This window comes from Ceratina calcarata, unplaced genomic scaffold (assembly GCF_001652005.2).
Source record: "Ceratina calcarata isolate Rehan_Ccalc_2016 unplaced genomic scaffold, ASM165200v1 scaffold180.2, whole genome shotgun sequence".
NCBI classification, from domain to species: Eukaryota; Metazoa; Arthropoda; class Insecta; order Hymenoptera; family Apidae; genus Ceratina; species Ceratina calcarata.
The window spans coordinates 584,027-603,295 of NW_017139431.1; the positions used below are offsets into that span (position 1 = coordinate 584,027).

At 37.4% G+C, this 19,269-nt stretch overlaps 3 protein-coding genes across 11 annotated transcripts in view; 1 reads left to right on the plus strand and 2 right to left on the minus strand.

Moving 5' to 3' along the window:
• LOC108633050 (J domain-containing protein DDB_G0295729) overlaps positions 1-10,322 on the plus strand; it is a 36,081-nt gene extending 25,759 nt beyond the window's left edge. For 3 of the 4 annotated variants that reach the window (XM_026810909.1, XM_018038001.2, XM_026810910.1), the window contains exons 2-4: positions 6,325-6,720; positions 7,078-7,796; positions 7,884-10,322. In XM_026810909.1, the coding sequence (XP_026666710.1) occupies positions 6,325-6,720; positions 7,078-7,796; positions 7,884-9,480 (2,712 nt within the window). In that variant the 3' untranslated portion in view covers positions 9,481-10,322. Of the gene's footprint in view, positions 1-872; positions 1,422-6,324; positions 6,721-7,077; positions 7,797-7,883 lie in introns of those variants that run through there. The other variant, XM_018038002.2, reaches the window with a different exon arrangement.
• Positions 10,323-10,413: 91 nt separating this feature from the next.
• Mvb12 (multivesicular body subunit 12-like Mvb12) lies at positions 10,414-13,800 on the minus strand. 4 transcript variants are annotated; one of them, XM_018038006.2, is made up of 8 exons: positions 13,370-13,800; positions 12,168-12,309; positions 11,805-12,003; positions 11,580-11,724; positions 11,439-11,522; positions 11,013-11,352; positions 10,888-10,938; positions 10,414-10,802 (listed from the first exon to the last, which is right to left on the minus strand). In XM_018038006.2, the coding sequence occupies exons 2-8, from the start codon at positions 12,294-12,296 to the stop codon at positions 10,767-10,769; spliced, it is 984 nt and encodes a 327-aa protein (XP_017893495.1). In that variant the 5' UTR covers positions 12,297-12,309; positions 13,370-13,800; the 3' UTR covers positions 10,414-10,766. The 4 variants fall into 4 exon arrangements, with proteins under 4 accessions (XP_017893495.1, XP_017893496.1, XP_017893492.1 ...); XM_018038007.2 differs by having other exon boundaries at positions 12,168-12,306; positions 13,370-13,799; XM_018038003.2 differs by having other exon boundaries at positions 12,949-13,798.
• A 3,880-nt stretch (positions 13,801-17,680) lies between these two features.
• Positions 17,681-19,269, minus strand: part of LOC108633018 (protein split ends) — a 71,807-nt gene continuing 70,218 nt past the window's right edge. For all 3 annotated transcript variants that reach the window (XM_018037937.2, XM_018037936.2, XM_018037935.2), the window contains 2 exons: positions 19,069-19,227; positions 17,681-18,914 (listed from right to left, as the gene is read on the minus strand). In XM_018037937.2, the coding sequence (XP_017893426.1) occupies positions 18,786-18,914; positions 19,069-19,227 (288 nt within the window). In that variant the 3' untranslated portion in view covers positions 17,681-18,785. The remainder of the gene's footprint in view (positions 18,915-19,068; positions 19,228-19,269) is intronic.

Genomic DNA, 19,269 nt, shown 5'->3' on the forward strand with positions numbered 1-19,269 from the left:
CTCTCTCATTCGTAACATACCACGATCCGGAAGACTATTCGAGTCAGCTGTTCCATGTATTAGTTCGGACCAACGTGGGTGGCTATGGGCATATATTGCTTCTGCTTGAAAGTTAAACTGTGACTACTAGTTTTCATTAAACTTTCGTATTTATCCTAATAATTGTAATTTTTCAGACAGTTTTATTGAAATGTCTCATGCCTCTCGGCCGTTCAGAAAAGTTAATTTAAAATAAGTAGTGAAGCTGGGGGAGAGTAGCTTGATTTATTGATCCTTACTATGTATTTTCACCCGACAGCAAGTCACACATAGAAAAAGAGTACACGTACATTCGTATACATATACACGCGCACGCGGAACAAGATTCATTTTCTCTTTCTACTTGCTTTTCTTACTTTCTTCTTTATCCCCCTCTGACTCTCGATCAGGGCTGCATTTATAGTTCACAATTCTTTTTGTCAACCAATCGATTTGCTGTCACTCTTGAGTAGAAGAATTCATACTTGTAGCATACCTTTTATCATTAATCAATAATTTTTAATTTCCAATGTATTTATTTAAGTTAGCCACTTTTTTAATTACAAAATGTCCTGGTTCCGTGTTTGAAAATGTTTTCTACATTTATGTCATAAAGTTATATTTTAAATTGGAGGAAAGATTTCATATAAGTATAAAATTAAGTAGTTGTTAATTGAACTCTATGTATTAGATTCTGAAGTTATTGGAATATAGTTCGAAATTTTAAGGTACAGAGAATAATTCGCAATTTTACATGATATATCTTTATGAAAACATCACTAATTTCAGATACGATTAACTATGTACATCATTTTCCTCTGACTTCAGTCTAATTGTGGAGAGAATGAGTTTTTAAGCCGAGCCTGCTTCATCCCTCTCCCTACCATTCTTTACTCCTTCTTGAGTCTAACTGTCCACTCGTCGAATGACCAGTACGCAACCAAAGTTCGTCTTGCTTACATTGGATTATCGTCCACGTGATTCCGTTTAATGTAAACATCGCAAAATAGTGTTTTTTCGAGATCATAAAAATAGAAAATGAGATGGAAATATTTGTGTGGTACGCGAAATTAATCGAGGTGCATAGTTTCGGAATTCGAAGTACAATATGTCAGATACGCGAAAACGTTCAGTCCTTCGCGTTGCTGTTCGGAAAACTTCGGTGACCTTCGTGGGTGCTCGGCCGTCTACGGCGACGCTCGTAACCGGCATCCTCGAGGAGGCGATGCACGACAGATGCCTTGAGGACCAGTGACAGAATGTTATGTTGAAATCAGGTGAAATTCGGTTAATTCGTGTGTGATTGTGCGGGGAAACTCGGACGCATATCATGCCAGTCACGTGTTCGGTTTATCTTAACAATATCGGATGAAGCCTGATCCTGCCGGAGGACAAAATTTAAGGTAACGATGGGCAGAAGGCAATTAGAATGCAACTGACCAACAATGTTTTAATACAAAAGCTACTGTACGCGACAGAAGGTTCCTTAAGTGTCGAGGATCTTCTGTTTTTATTGACCGAACAATTTCCTATGTTAATACGCTTTTGGTAAAGTAAACAATATTTATTGTCCACTGGGATTGAGTGTGCTTAGGGAAAAAAGAATAAAAATCGAATTACGCGCTTTTAGAATAATATGACAAAGGTGGGGATCTGGCGATTTATTGCATTCGAAGAGATTATAACGGGTGTATCGCGATTTGTATGAATAGGCAACGGTACAAGAAGGAGGTGTACACGTAAAGTGTGCCGTGAACTTATTTCATCGCGACCTACTACGTCCGTCCACCGGACGATGAATCAGTGAATTCTTTTAAAAGATGTAATCATTATTCATCGAAGATCTTATTGCAGTCTTTATAAGTCATCCATTGTTTACACAGTGACTGCACATTGTATAACGTTACGGCGACGATCGAAAATTCCGACTTACCTAATATCAAATACACGGCTGCGACGCTTGCATTATTTCGATCCAGCCTATTTGCATAATATGCCCTACGTTTCAAGTTTATCAACGTAACCTATTCTTTAAGTAGCGCGAGAAATCGTGCGATAATTATTAGATAGTTTGCAATAAGGTAGCCTGACGCAATCAACGAAGGTTGCTTAAACGATGACACAATTCTACACTCGTGATCGCGAGAACTACTACATACGTGCCCATGCTTGCTTTGCGAAATCCGAAGACTCGATTCCGTGCTATTAAAAAGTCATCAATAATTCGGGAATCCTTCATTAAAAATTTCCGTGCTCTGTATTATTTTGTTATAATAAATATTTTCTCAAGTCTACTAATGATCCTATGGCCGGTATTCAGAATCGTTACTTATATTTAAGATCGCCTAAAGCATTTGCTTAAATTCCTGTTTCCTGTATAAGACAGGGACGGGAATATGAAATAAACAGGGATAGCAAATGCTTAAGACGATCTTAAGAATAAGCAACGACTCTGAATACCTAAGCTCACATTTGAGTTTTCCTATGTGAAAATGATGTAATATTATTGAAGTATCACATTTCTGAACGAGATTTTAGATGTTTGAATGTAATTCAGTCAATCGATGCAAACCGTTAGTCAATTTAATTATGTAATAGATCGAATTAAAGCCAACGCTCCATCTCACGGAAGGTTTAAACGAAATCGCGGTATTCTGCTTAAAATATTCATTGTATCGTCATGAGGATCACAAAAGATCTGAATTACTGTTATGCACACGTATATAGCTCGTTTTGTGAGATAATTATAGGTCCCTATTCACCCGTTACGTTGTAACATACCGGAGAAAGTGTGTTTCTGAGTTCTGTGGAGAATGCAGCGATGACGTCATTTGAGAACAAACGTGATCTTTCGATCACACTTTCATGCGGGTGTTCGACAAATTTTTAATACCGAAGAATTGCATTAGAATAGAAATAAAAGTGATTATATCAGTAATAGAAATTCAGTAGTACAATTTGTAATAAATGCAATAATAAAATGCTACGTCGTATGCATACATAATATTATTACAATCCGTGCTTGTCCCGTACTAATGTGCATAATTAAATCGACACCAGGTATATCTCGCTATGTGGCGACCAGTTCATTCGTTGACCTCCTATCGTGCACCACGATGGACCGAAAAACCGTTGGTCAAGAACGGAGAAAGTCGCAGCACACTTTTTCGTCACCTCCGTGAGCCACTTTAGGAGCCGAATTGAATGTGGGTGTAGGAGTTGCAAAAAACATTAAACGAGGACATTGGCATCGCTCGATTATAAATCGTTGAGAAAAGAATTCGTTTCCTTTCATATAAAATTTGCCCAAAATATGATGAATAGTTTGAAATAGTTGAAATTTTTTTAAATAGATTTTTTTATCATGCTCTACTGCAGGGTCCCTGCCACCGCACCATAGATAACGGCCCTCTTTTATTAAGAGTCCTCCCTTTGTCTTATATCGCTTCCTTTCCGTTATTGATTAATTGTACCCAAGTTCTCTTTTACATTACTAGAATAAATCGCACGTTAACAACAGTTTTCCCTGTTCCATCCATTCCCCTTTGCCTCCAGCATCAACATATAGTATTTAAGAGTTATTAAATATTCGCTCGCAGCGAAGTACAGCGCCGTGTCATGTCTTGCACTGCCGATAGCCTGAGAAACTTTTGTCCTAATAACTCGGTAACCTTGTACTAACTCGATGATTCCACTTGAGGATAGCATCTAGAAGGCTACTATTAATATCTACTTATCGCACTATAATAAACGATTGCTGCTCGACTCTTTTTTACAAATTACACTCATTACATCGTAGATTCAAAATTGATATCGTATAAATTTACATATTTAAATGTCGATATAAATCAGTTTGCCAAATACCTGAGTAAGCTTAAGTAAATGTAATTTACTCTATCAGTTTATTATATCTCGTAGCAATTTATTATTTATCAATATGCATTATCAGTTTATTACAAGCGATTAGCTTATTAACTATGCATCAATCTTCACGCTTTTTCTTCGATTTATGATAAACGATTAAAGCTGTGATTTATTACACGGAGTCAGGTGGCGTTTGCTCGTCTATAATCATCGACATTCGGGTCACGTACACCTCATCAGAACGCGGTTTCCAATTACGTATTACGGAATACATTTGCGTAGTCACAAGGGATTCCCGTGACGTCATGAGACACCAATTTGTCGAGGCGAGAAAAGTTCGAGGTCGAAATACTAATTTATTGAAGACTTAATGTCACGCCCACCAGACGCCTTCCATGCACCAAACAATATTTATACAAAACAATTAACTAGATTCAGTAACAGATGTGTGAAGAGATTCTATATCTCTCAAGCTCAAAGAAAAGAGAAGGAAAATGAGACGCTCCCGATTCTCGCAGATTATAGGTCGCATCGAGCGCGGTATAAACTGTTTGAAAAGCGATACATATCTAAGAGGTAGCTTCGAAAATCGACAATTTCGAGCAGTAGAGATTACTTTCCTCCGGAACGAAGGAAACGGTCGAGAGAACGTGGATAGATGTATTTCTCGCGGCGGCCACCGTGTAATTACAACTTGCACAGCCGCGAAAATTTGCGGCTTCCTGCGATCTTCTACCTCCATAAATTCACCATCCATGCTGCTAGGCTTATTGCGCCACTGACAGCGAAGCTAAGATATCGCGAGTTTCCTACTTGAACGAAAACGACAAAGACGCGGTTCTGTTCTGTTATTAGGTACGTTTCGCTGTTGTTCCATCTGTAAAGCAAAACTGCGTTCTATCGGTTGCTGCTGTATCCCATTGAACCGACAATTATTTTCGAGTAAACGCTTCTTTAACCGGAACGCGATTGGTATCTTTACTTCGAAACGCTTCCCTTATTGTTAACTGGAAACTGCAATGTTAGGGTGCTGAAGGATACTAGGTGCTTTCCTCTTTCCTTTTCATACGACGAAAAGGTCTTTTTTTAAATATTATATTTAGCTGTAATAGTTTCTTTCTGTATAACACGGAAACCAATAAAGTTTAAAGGCCAAATCGATTCAGCGAGTTTTTTCAAGCGAACTAAATGTTATTGATGCAAACTGAGTATGAAAGTTTTTGAAGACACATTACATATAGTACGTTCGGGGTATTTAAAATCATTTCAGCTTTGTTACACCCCAGTTCCAACGAAGCTTTAGAATTAAATAGAAAACCGTGGAGCGTTTAATCCAGGGCTAAACCTTTATATTAGCATTTTTTTACATAATATATATTTTCCAAACAATTAGTTCATGCATTAAATCAATCCTTGAATTGCACAATGGCTTATAACAAAAATCAGCTAAAATATTCACCAAAATGCAAATACATAATGCTGTAGACAAAATGTGTAACGTTTTGGACGAAATCAGTATAATAGGTATGATAGATTTCCGATCCACTACTATTAAACTTAAGCTCTTGGAATATCAGGAAGTGGACTCACGAAATCATGCCGTAAATTTCTTTGGCGTAGTTCCGTTACCTTGAAATGTACCTTAATTGAAAAGACGCGTTCTTGTTCGTGCCGCGATTAGCATCTAGCGATTTAATTGCGCGCCCGAGGCTCGTCGATAGAATTGCACCACAGGCATCGAAAGTGAACAAAATTTTCATATCATTGCGTAACACGAACCGTTCATTAAAATGTGATTTTAGAATATAAAAAACGTCAGTCTTCAAATACAATTAAATATTAATAGTAGATAAGCACTGATGATAAAGTAATCTACGATAGATTGTTGATAGCGAGAGTTGAATTTCGAAATTGGTTACTTGTATGTACCGTTATACCTTCGAAAAGAACGGCACGATATAAAATGGACCTTAAGTTAAAGCTCGGACAATGAATCCCCTCTTTATTTTGCTTGGCCCCCTTTCTGTGATTTTTTTTTTGTCTGGTTGGCTTACCAGCTCCTGCAGGTCAGGTCCTTCCGGTCCTCGTCTACACCTGGACGAATTCCAAAGTTCCTCCTGCAGAGTCAAGACCTCTTTTTGGGTAACAAAGCGAGGCGTCCAATATCTCCCGTTCCCTTTTAGCTCGCAGTGAGCTTCTGTCACCTATCAAGTCTTATCTTATCTTTTAAACTCTGATACTATTATAATTATTCATAATGAAATAAAAACAATTTCATTAGCGAGATATTATACTCCTTATCTAATATTAATATGGCAAACCTATTGTTAGTAGATTCTTCTCCTTATAGTTGAATTTTTAAACTGTCGCGTGTTGCTACGACTTAACAAAAAATAATTCGAAAAATTAATTATCGTTTGTAACCAATGAATTGTTTTTCAGATGGAATCCGAGGTGCGGACGCTCAAGCAGGAGTTGGTTCGTACTCAAGAGGCCTTGAGAACGGCAACAAAGAGATGCCGTGATCTGGTGAAAGAGTTGGACAATCGCACCGCGAGCCACGAGTCCGAGAAGACTCTTCGGGATCAGCAGCTATCACGAATACTTCGTGCTCTGCTGGTTCTCGAAGCGCGGCTGAAACAGGAGCAGAAATCGATCAGGCAGCTGCTCTGCGAGAAGGACAACGTGATCAGGAATCAACAGCTCGAGATTGCTAGGCTCAGGCGTTACACCAAGAATTACATTAAGTGCAAACGCGAGCAGACTCTCGGCAAACCGGCGCAGGTCGAGCCAGCAACCAACATCGAGGATGTCGATCTGCAAACATCTAACAAAGATGTAAGTTTTAATTTATAAATATTGAATTGCACATATTCTCTTTTGAGATCAGTGTACAAATGATCGTCTTGCAAAAAAATTTAGAATTTTATTTAGTTCGTGGTCAGTTCATCTTTCTGTAGTGGCCTGTTTACGTTTTTCTACCATAAAACTTTACATGTAAATTGCTGTAGATCGTAAATTTATAAAAAATGGTCGCGATTCTTCTTTTAAATCGTGCCGATTGGTCTTAGATATACAGATATTCTAATGATTAAGAAGAAACGTACATCTCCAACTGAATGCGATTTGCGATTCACAAATCGTAACCTTCGCTTCATCTCAAAAAGGTATTCACGTTTCGTTTCCCATTCGCAGGCAAGCTCGAGGCAGGATTGCAGCATTAGTAAAGACATTCAAAACCTGAAGTGCGAGATAATCACGAAGCTGAATTCGTCTGAGGTACCTGTTGCGCTCGATGACCTGGACCGAGGGGTGAAAAAGACACACAGCTTTGCCGGGAGCGATATCTCGAAAACGAGCCTGACGAGCAGTGAGAACACGGACGCGTCGATTATCACGACCACCACCGAAGGTAGCCCCTCGTTGTTGAGCACCGAGGGTTTCTGCGAGGGCGAGAGTACTGACATATCGCCCGGTTCCACTCTAAACAAATCCAACAGGTGTACGCCAACGATAGTCACCGACAGTGAGAACGAGATTACAATGATCTATGACGACGATGACGATGAAGAAACGATGGCTATGGAAAATGGTACGAAGTTGCCAAGGAAAAAAGTTGGGATCAGCAGTAGGTCTACAACGCAGAAAGCTTGCAAAGAAATCGATATGATCGAGTCCACGACCATCGCGAGAACAGAGAGTAAAGACGATGGGATGGATTGCAATTTCGTCTCGGAAGACGAAGAGAAAGAACAGGAACCTATTTACGTGAATGCGTGTAACGAGACGAACTCGAGGAACTTGGTACACTCGGAGGTCGTTGTATTGGAAGAGTCAAAGATGAATGAAAATAACAGTAATAATAACAGCGGATGCAATGCCGAAAATAGTACTAACGACAATAATAATAGTGTGTAAGTATTGATTTCGTTACTTGATATAGAGATTTCATTTTTGCTAAAAAGGAAAAGGTTTTGAAAATTGATGTTTGATTTTCACAGACATCTGGAAATGAAAATCGAGGAACAGACAGTGGAAGAGACCAGCGGGAACTGGTACAGTGACCCAGACGAAGATAAAATGAACGATGACGTCTTCAGGCACAGTACCTACCAGCCGAACAGCAACCACAATTCCGTTTTAGAGTGCGTTAATCAGATTCTTCTGCGAGACATGGAGGAAGAAGAGAATATTCTTTCCATACCTAGGAGGTTTAAGCATCGCGGAAGAATAGTTCGGTTTCAACCGGCTAGATTGTCAGACATTGAGTCAGTGGGATCTGAGATGGAGCGGAAAAACTCCGAGGAAGGCATTACAGAGAAAGAGTCAACTGGTAACGAGTTTGTCGACATTCCTAACAATAGTTTCGAGCCCACTGCTACGGAAGACGAGTTCGGAATGAGCCTTACTCAAACCACCCCGACATCGAATACCACGACGACGATAACGAATCACGAATCTGGTCTCGATGAAGAAACGGAAGAATCGAAGGCAATCCCAATCATTATTATAGAACCAAAGGTCGAGGTGGAAGAAACGAGGAGTGCAACTTTCCCCGCTTCGCCGATGACGCAAAAGATCAAGACGTCGATGCATGCATCGAATCCGCCATTGAAACTGGAGCGAATAGAGGAGAAGACCTGTTTGCAGATGTCCACAAAGGGACTAACTATAGCAAAGAATTTAGACTACGAGGACATTGAGTCGCTCCCAGAGATCGTACCACCGCCTCCTAAGACTCCTCCTGCGCTACCTCCGAAACCACAATTCAAGAATAATACGTTGATCCTGAAGAAGATTCCTAGTCCCTCATTCCTTATTGATGAAACGCGCAAAAAACAACAGCTTCTTGAATCCAACTCAGCCGAACAGAGTAAAAAAATCTTTGGTTTCATATCCTTCCCCATGAAATCTGGGATCAACGTAACGTCCGCGAGAAGCTTAAACTTCGATGAAGCCAATGTCACGGCGAACAACGAAGAGGGCAGTTTTTGGAGAAATAGGTTCAACAACGTTCGGTCATCTTTTCAGTCGCGACAGAGCCACGAAACTATCGCAGAACAGGCACGGAAAATTCCGAGGGTTACTAACATCGTTCGTCATTTCGAGGAGTTCAAGATTGGTGGCGAATCGAAGGAACAGACGAAGGAACGTACAAAGACAAAGGACAAGCACGTTCATCCAGAATTCGACCAGGAGTTCGATATTCGACAGAACTTCGAGGAGTTCAATTTGGATGAGTGTGATTTATCGGATGATCCAGACAGGCCAGAGGCCGATGGATCGGAGAGGCTCGGCAATCTTGGCACGACGGTCGGTCAGACCGAGAAAACTGCCGCAACCAAAGACAATAATAATGTTCCTCTTGCTGCGAGCAATTCGAGCAGCGGCTACGATCACTTCCTAGAAGCGACAGGCCTTAGTAATAAATCTATACTGACACCGTCGAGGTTGCTAAGCAATCACAAGAGTATGCTAAAGCCGAAAGACGTCAAGTACAAGAGCAAGATCAAGGCGACAGCAGTGATGGAGAAGCACGGCGTGTCCGCGACGAACAACACCACTCACGTTAGATACTGGACCGGTCCGTTCGTCTGACGACTAGCTCAAGTTTTTCCAAAAGGTCTGTTTCGTCAAGAAAACGAAGAGACGTGAATTGAAAAATGTAAACATTTTATTAGTGACTATGGTCAATGAATCGGCACAAGTGCTAACCGACAAGCTTGGCCCGGTTAATCAAGTGCAAAACTTAATTCTGTAAATTATTACTAACATGTTTTCCATCCACTTTTTAATACGATCACGTTTTATCAAATTGTTCGTTACTAGATTATCGGAGAAACCGTAAGAGTTAATTTATTTATAGCAACTTCGATCTTAAACGATACTTTGATGTGTTATATATTTTGATATAAAATGTTTCTGATCTATTTATAACATTATTAACGAAAATCGATGAAATGAGAATTGATCGTGACAAGTTAACGTCGTTTTCCTTGTTGTGAAGTAAATTTACATACACTATGGAAATTAAACGTTTTTATCGTGACAACATTTTTGTTCTATTGTTTCCAACGAAAGATGACAAGTAAAAAATTATGTAATGAAATAAATTATAGCAATGGATTCCTGATAATATACCATCAATTTAAAATTTGAATAGTCGTGGCTTTAAATTAACTCGTAATTACGTATTATGTTATATAGCTCTTACCGTATAAGATTCTAATTGTCAAATGTTAAATATCTCAATTAATTCTTGCGTTATAGAATTTAAGAATCCGTGAGTATGTAATTACGGGTTAATTACTAGTCGATGTAAACAATATAAAAACGAAAGGTATATACTCTGTGAATGATTAGAAATCATATATGTAATACACATACATACCAACAAAATTGAACTCGAGGATAAAAATAAAAATATACTTTCCCTCTTTCTTTTTTGTTGTAAATAAAATTGAAGATGACTTTATTGAAAGATTTCCTGCATTTGATTAAGAAATAGGAATATATCCGTACAATGTTAAATATCTCGTGACAATATTTATAAACAACTAAATCGTATGATACAATCATATATATAATTTCTACTATCTATAAAAATACAACGCAACTCTATAAAAATACAATACTAATTGTCACTGGTATCAAAATCTAAATAGGACACGGAAGAAAAAAGTACTTCGGAATATGGACAATATTTAAATTCGAACATTTCATCAGTAAATGTTTTCAAAGGATTCCATTTGCGGGTTAGTATGAATCACTCGTTCAGGCACTCTATTACACTTGGCTAGAGCTATATTATCAATACAAATGTATAGATATAGCTGACAGAATTGCATGAAGAATCACACAATCAGTTTGGCACAGTGGTTCGTTCAAGTTTCTCTCTCTGCACGAAAGTCGTAAGAGAACTACGAAAAGAAACAAGAAATTACATAAATATTTATACATATATGTCATAGTACGTTAAAAACGTTAGCTAGATGTCGGTCTTACCTCTTTATCCAAGTCTTTTTGAGTCCAGACTTTAATCACAGGAAGATTATACTGTAAATTATATGGTATTAAAAATAATTAAACTCATACACGTAGAATATACGTTCTTTTAAATAGTTACTTACAACAGAAGAATCGGATTGAACACTAAGACGTGGGTTAAGAACGAATGGGACTCCGTCCAAATCAGAGGAGCCTGGTAGTGTACCATAGATCGAAGTCGATCCGACGACTGTTGACGTGGGTGGTTGAGGTGCTGGTCTTGTCGGTTTAATTCGTGCGTTAGGACTCAAAATTTCATAATCTCTATCGTTGGATTCATCCAAATCTTTGCCCCCACTACCACTAATTTGTGGATAAATTCCGTTCGCCGGTTTTGGCGAGAACTTTGGTTTTGGCGGTCTTTCGGGCGGTACCCTGTGAGGTGTTCCATTTGATGGATTCGGGGAAGCATTTTGAAGTAAACTGTAAATAAATTCATCACATGAAACAGCCATCAAATATTGCTGTAAACATTTCAGATGTTTTTATCACGAAAATGGAATTCTTACTCTATATTAACATATGATTGTGAAATCGAATTCCCATTTACAATATCCACAACTTTGTAGCAAACACAAACTCCATTGATGACACTGAAAGCAATTAGATTTTTATAAAACTGTCCCGAGATTATCACTCATACGACATACCCAGCTGCCATAAATCCATTCGGCGCCATTTTAGAGGCTTTATGCATAATCCTACTACATATGATAATATCAGTAACTGCTTTCGAGCAAAAATCCTTATGTCTAATTTTATAGCACAACTGTTTCTTCCTCCATGCCTTCTGCACTAAAACCCATTATTGCAATGTACTAAACGAAAACTAATGGCCCTTACATTACATTTTGATCAGTCTTACGTATGCTCACTTGAATCTACAGTATATGAGATTAAGCTGTATCCTTCTGGAGGTGTTTCTCGTTCATTTATGACCATTATATCCTCGACTACACACTCAGGTATACCTTCAGTCTTTGAAAAACATACGTATCTGCCTTTCTTTTTAATAAAAAGCCCACTTTCTCTCCATAAGTCTGCATCCGTATCCTGGTCATATGTTCTTGACACCTAGTGAGAAAGTAATGCTTCATAATCCTTGACAAAATATTGACATTGAGTAAGAAACGGCAAGTAAGCTATGACGAGGCATAAATTTATAAAGTCAACAATGTTTACTAACGAAACAAGTATGACTAATTATACACATTAAATGATTTTGAAACTCTACTTACTACTGTGAAATTTTGTGGGCACTTATCTACATCTTCAATGACACTTATGGCAGTAATAGGTCTATCATCAGGTAACACAGATGATAGTTGATGAACCAACATTTTGTTGCAACTAGTCTTCTTAGACATCGCTGCAACCCTGCTGAAAGTATATTTGCGTCACTATTCTCGACTTCTCTTATATATGTAATATATATACATACGCGAAAATTTATATTTAGATTATTAGATTAGAAACTACGACTTCTCTATCACGTGCAGATAAGAAACGTGAAACAAAAAGCCGTCCCAATAAATAAAGGTACTTTTAATATAATATCGAATAATGATTTCTTATGTATTTTAATTAGTAAAAACATCCGTGTAACTCAATTCGATCCAATGACGCTGACATTAACATTCGAAAGTATAAGGATTCAGCCACATTCATAACAAGCATGTTCACCGACTGAAGTTCATTATACTTCAATTCATTAAAAAGTGCGAGGAATGCATGTAACTGTGGAGTTCCCCTACTTTGTCTCGATGACCTATTTTCGATCGATAAAAAAATTGACGATGAACTGAGAACTGTTTACGCCAAGCGGATTTCGAAGCTGACAAAAATCAAAGTGATTCTGAACACGATATAAAATAAAACTTAATTGCAATCGAGGGACGTACCGTTCTGAAAGATATAGTATCGCTCTTACAATTAGTATCGTCAATTTTTAAAATATTCCACGACGAGCGAAACACCGAATTCGACAAATATATCACTCGCGTTTCTCAATTTGCTTACCTTCGTTAAACACCGTGTGACACAAATTTATAAATTCCGCATATTCGTCAGTTTATTTATCGTCGTGCTTTTCAATTAGCCGGCCAATTAGTAGGAATGTAAGAAACACGGTAATTCCGGGACGAGTCACGATCGACTCGTATTTCCTTTGACGCACGCAATCGTATTCTTCGGAACGTTCATTCGTAATAAAGTGGAGGTACTCCAACGCATATGAATAAACAAAGACAGAAGGAAAAAGAATTGGACGATAGAGAGAGGCGGGAGGGGGAACTGAAGAACTTAGCTATCGGGCGAGGAACGTATACATATGTGGATACAATCAATTGTTCAGATTGTTCCCCGTCAATGCTGAGTGGTATAACATTCGCGCACTTTTCAATCGTCACTGTGTAAAGAAACCGATAAGATAACCAGTTACCGAGGCACACGAACACACTGAACACACTGTTACTCGTAACGATGGTTTTTCTTCGCTGCCTCTTCGTTGAACGCTCCCGACCCCGACTAAATTGATATCAATGACATCACTACTACTACTACCACCAACACGACCTTAATGACTACCGTCTTAACTGACTAGGGTAGTTGCTAGTTGCCATTGCCAGTTGCATTCAATAGGGTAACACCTTCACTGAGATTGATGGCATACGACATCATGAGATGTTATCTAAAACTGGCAAGTGCCATCAAACACACACGCAATCCTTTCGCTCTGATCTGCTATTTTCTTGTTTACATCGTTACTAAATGGTTAAACATTAACGAGATGAAATCAAATAGGAGAGGCTGACTCGAAGAGGCTGCATATACACTTGACCTCAAAGATGTGTAGTGACTAACTTCACATCCTTCGTAATTACGATTTACTCGTATGCATTTTATACGTTCAACAAATACGCAGTACATAGTTGAATATATGTATATTTCAAAATATTAATAATCAAGTTATTGAAACCATTATTAATATGTATGTAATAATTGCTAGATAGAATGTTCGTTACACAAAATTTAACGTACTCATAGAACTACTTTAATCGTGATGACGCCCATTTTTTCGAGTTCTTCATTTTGGAACTGTAACTATTTTTCAATAAGGTACTTTATTATTACTCCGCGATAATTCTTATTAAGGATTGGGAAAGGCACAATCTAAGATCATCCGCTAGATTATTAAATATGTATGCAATTAATATTATACATGATCGGACGTTTATTTCGAATTTTTTAATATAATGTATTGTACATATAATAACAGAAAGAGTATAATCCTGTACAATAGTCCATTTAAAACTGACTAATTTCAAATAAACACCAAATATTTATAAAACTTGAATTAGTAATATGAATGAATATATGTATAATTATATAATGTACATAAAATAATGTAAAATCTTTGTATTAAAACTAATTCACCAAATATTTCTTCATTTTGTGGAAGAAAAGCTATATATTGCCTGTTGGTCCCAAATGCCTTCAAAATGCTGCGAAAGTTCGAATAATTCATTCACTATCATATATTGATGCCTATCCTTACTTACGGAGAGAAAAATTCTGCAGGAAAATTCATACGAATGTATGTATTAGTACGTTACTGTTGTCAATCAGCATAATTAGTAAAGACGTGAAGCCAGTCCCTACAAAATCTTTGAGGCCGATTGTACGTATAATTTCTTCGAGTCTGTCTTTTATGCCTTATTTGATATCGTTACGCTTAACTATTTATCAACGGCGTAAACAACAGAGAGAGTAATAGACAGTATCGAAAGGACTATGTGTATGCACTATCTCGTCGATAGACATACAATTGGATAAAACTTATGCGGCTATTTAGCATACGTAAGTATAGAATATATAGCTGCAATGAACGTGTTGACCGTTCACCTCTGACGACGTATTCCTTCGCTCCTTTCTCTGCGTATCACTCTTGCCGGATGTTCACTTGATCACATCCCACTTAATCCTTAGACCGAATTAATCGGTCATCCAGGCGATAAGAAAGTGAACGAGTATCGGACACCATCCTTTTATCAAAATGCTTCTATTGGGGGTTGTTTGAAAGTTGTAAGGAAAATTTTAACACAGTTGTAAATTTACAACTTTTCTATAACACTTGCTATATGAAACAGATCCGTAACATTCAGATACGGTTATGACTATGACGACTTCCTCTCTTATAAAAAATCCAATGTGATTCAAGCAAATTGCTTCGAAGTCAAACTAATATTATGAATTCTAGGCTTCTACCGTAGTTGTAAATGTAAACAGATCTAAATAGCGTTGTCACGCGCATGTATAAATATCATTTATTTATTTAATTTGCCATTCGAAATAGCTACGGTATTTATTTGATGTAACATGAAACAAAAAGATTGTTGAAACTTGTTTTTAACTGATTTGTATATGTAATAATTAAAATGAATTGTAAAATATCAATGTACGATACGAATGTATATAAAATACTATGTCTTATCATTTAGAATCACGCATTACGACCAACATTTTTAATAAAGCATAATGTTTTCCGACTCCCAGTATCGAGAAATTAATATTCTTTGTGATCACATTCATGGCTTTTACAAGTATGCACTTAATGTGTTAAGTTTAATTAATTTTATTAAGAAAGAAGATAAATTATATTCCACTTTTGTAACAAATCTGTAAGAATCGTCGTGACGATTAATAATTTGTGATGACTATACAAAAAAACTACACAGCGAACGCATGAATAATAACACTTCACATGAGATGCAAATAAATAACGTGTTATATTATTTCCACCTGTTATATTATTCTTTATCTATCGAACGACAATGAAGTCCAGCTTCTAAACTTCTAAATGACGAATTTTTATATAATCGCAAAACGCTTCAACGTGTCTGTTTTTATCGCACTAATCGAGGACTCACGAATTCGATGAATGATGTAGTGTACAAATGAAACGTTTCTCTACGCATACTCTTTTTAACGGGTTTCAAAAATGACGCGTCGAGCCGTGCTGAAGTTTTTTTTTTAATCATAGTTATTATTATCGTTAATATCCATATAATTATCAATAACTACAATAAAACACAAAACAAAAAATGGTGATATCTGTACAATTCTTTTTCTTAAGTAAGTAGTAACATAAATTTTTTTGTATATCAGTAGCCTATTAATAGGAAGAAACTAAATCGTAATATTCACAGATATTTTACAAGATAGATAAGACACGACGCAAACACGCACACCGTGGTAAAGACTTGAATTCTCTATACTCTATACAATACAAAACGATCTCTGGAAAGTGAGAAGGAAATAAAAAATCGTAGAGTCGAGCAAAGGGAAAATGAACAGACAGAAATAGGAAGAGTGAAAGAAAGATCGAAATAGTCATACATACAGGGCAGACAAATAACTTTGCTGCCACAAAAACGAATAAAATACCGCGACGTGAGGGTCTTACTCGTGTCCTATTATGTATACTTAACCGTAGCTGTAATATATAATGCTTTCTGTTAAACTCATCGTATCGCTCGCTCACTTATACCTCTATACTGTACATATGCACAACGCATCTTTTACACTGTACATGCACACGCTCCACGAGTATCCGCGCTGCCTTAAATTAATCGCGCTTTCTTCTTTTCTCAGAGATCGTTAAAACATTGCTTTACGGTCGGACAATGCGTATACACTTTGCATTGTTCATATTACTGGCACAAGAGATCGCCGGCCAAAAGCCGAAGATCTCTTTGCTCTTAAACAACAATGCAATAAATATTTGTTATATTTGTTGTACTTGTTTCAATGTTCGATTAATTAAATTATATTTCTTAGTTGATCGAAGACGGAAAGAAGAGGTGAAGAAAATATTAACTTGAAACAAAGAATTGTGCAGAATACTCCTTAACGATTGGACATGGTACCAAGGAGAAAGCAATGTTTTAACGATCCCTAATACTTTTACATAAGGTTATTTTCTAGAGGCATGCGCTCTATGCGCAGCAGCATAATATCGTAAATAGGTAAGTTTCTTTATATTACTTAATAATGTATTTTTTGTCACGGCTCCGTGTGATAAAGTGTAACTTCTAGTCTATACACGTAAGCGCATTATTATCCTCGACACGATTGCTAAAGAGTCTATGACACATCGCGCAAAAGGCGACAAAAGGATAAGAGAAACGGGGGCTGGGGGGAAGGAAGTGTACAGAACAAGAGGGCGACTTCAATGGTCAATGAGATCGGTCATACTAGTTCGCCCAGTATGACTTTTAAAGCCCCCATCGTTTTCCTTTCATTTCTTTCGTTTTCTTTTTTTGTTTAATGTGCGGATTGGTACGTTTTCTAACTAGCCTGATGTAATAACGTTAATAATAATCGATAGCAGCGATAATAGTAGTAGTAGAGTAGTGGTAATAATAATAGTAGTAGTAGTGGTGATAATAGTATAGTAGTAAATAGTAGTAGTAGCAGTTGTGATAGTAGTAATTGATAATAATTATTAACATAATAATAATAATAATAATAATAATGAGAATATAATAATAATAATAATAATAGTAATGACAGCTGTACTTAACGATGACGATGACAGTAATAATAATAAAAATAAGATTAATCGTAATAAAGAAACGAAATAAGAATTATTATAAATCTGCTCGCTTATAATGTACATAATGCTAACGATGATAATAATGATAATAATATGTTACATCCTGCTCTGGGAAAATTATATTACACTAATGGATAAACGCTATTCTTTTAATTCTTTCGCACTTTTTCCCCTATCACTAGAGGTCTAAACCGTAACTTTACTTTCTAGTTCGACACGACCGGCAGCAGCAATCAGCGGCAGCAGCAACTATTGTTACAGTTAATATAATACATAGGTATTTATATAGAGCAGTATTATACAAAAAACACATCACATACCGCGCGGACCGATACTCGGTCTTTCCGATTTTACAATGTTTTTATTTTTGTTTTCTTCGTCTTTACGCAGATATATATCGTTAAATAATTAAAATCACAGTAGTTATGCCCTTGCTGGCTCGCTTATAATTTATACAGTGTCATTAATGTCTAAGCTTACTTAAAATAGCTCATGTATATTATAGTGGTAGGGTACATTAGTTTTATTATTATTTCTTGCTTAATCTTCATCGTCTATTCTCTTAATTACGAAATCGACTGTCCATCTAGAGCAACGGTAGGTATTTATCTTTATTGTTTTTTTTCTAAAGGAGGGACGAGTGTGAGTTTTCTTCGGAAACTTCATTTTTTCCTTTTTCTTTTTTTCATTTAACTTTCTTTCTTCAATCTTCCTTTCACAATGTGGACATCGCGTGTGTTTTTATTTTTAAACGAATCGATGGTCTTCACTAAGGGCTGAGGTTATGCCTGAGCCGCTTGTCAGAAAGACCAAGAGTGACGTCGGTCGATCTCACAAACGTTGTCAGTGGGTAGCGAGCTGCGAACCATCAGGAACGGAATTCGCGGTCGCGAATTAAATCGAGGCAGAAAGGCACGCTCGGTGATGTTCGCACATTGACCGTGCTAGCCTTTCTACGGCACACAACCCCGTACCTATGTTTTAGGCCTATCGATCATAAGAAAATCGGCATTATCTCGCCGAAGAATCTGTTTGATTGTCACTGACAGAACTCCAGAGGAGAAACATTTCTCCCCCTCGGGTGTAATACTCTCCTGATCGCTTTTTGTTGTACGATACGCGGCAGCACTTCGTCGGTGGGGACACTCCAGGCTTCATGCCACATGCGAAGCGTCCTACAAGTGCGTGAAGGCGAGAAGTATGTGAGATAGAATGTAATCCAGTAGACCACTGGCTGGCCTCAAACTGTGGCGATGACGATGAGGAGGTGAGCAATCTTCGCAACGCGATGCAACAAGTCTGGTGCGATTCGCGCCAAACTTTCGTTCGCGAAATCACAAGATGGGAATATGTGGACTACGTATGCAGGCTGTAAATTAAATTAAAAGCATATTTTAATTCCTATCTATCAACATCGTTTAACTCTCGGATGATGGAACTGTTCACAGAGTAGCTTACTTTCTTCTTGAACTTAGATTTACAATTGCAAAGTGGGTAAAAAATATCCAATATTGTTTATATACCTGTTGAGATCCTGGTGCTGCAATGTTGACAATTCCAGCTGCCTGTTTTTGCTGTAGGTACATGATAAATCCAGTTTGAAGATTTTTACTCTGTTGTAATACGTCTACTTCGTCTCGACCGCAAGGAAGTGCGAGTAACATACAGTGTTCGTTGTCCATCTAGAAAAATTATATAAATTCACAACTTGTTTCTATCTTAAA

Bases quoted from the DNA above. Each gene is read 5' to 3' on its own strand.
- Mvb12 (XM_018038006.2), bottom strand. From the start codon at position 12,296: ATGTCTAAGAAGACTAGTTGCAACAAAATGTTGGTTCATCAACTATCA. The intron at 12,004-12,167 runs GTAAGTAGAGTT...CTTTCTCACTAG, and splicing joins GCCCACAAAATTTCACAGTA to GTGTCAAGAACATATGACCA. The intron at 11,725-11,804 runs GTGAGCATACGT...AATGGGTTTTAG, and splicing joins CTCATATACTGTAGATTCAA to TGCAGAAGGCATGGAGGAAG.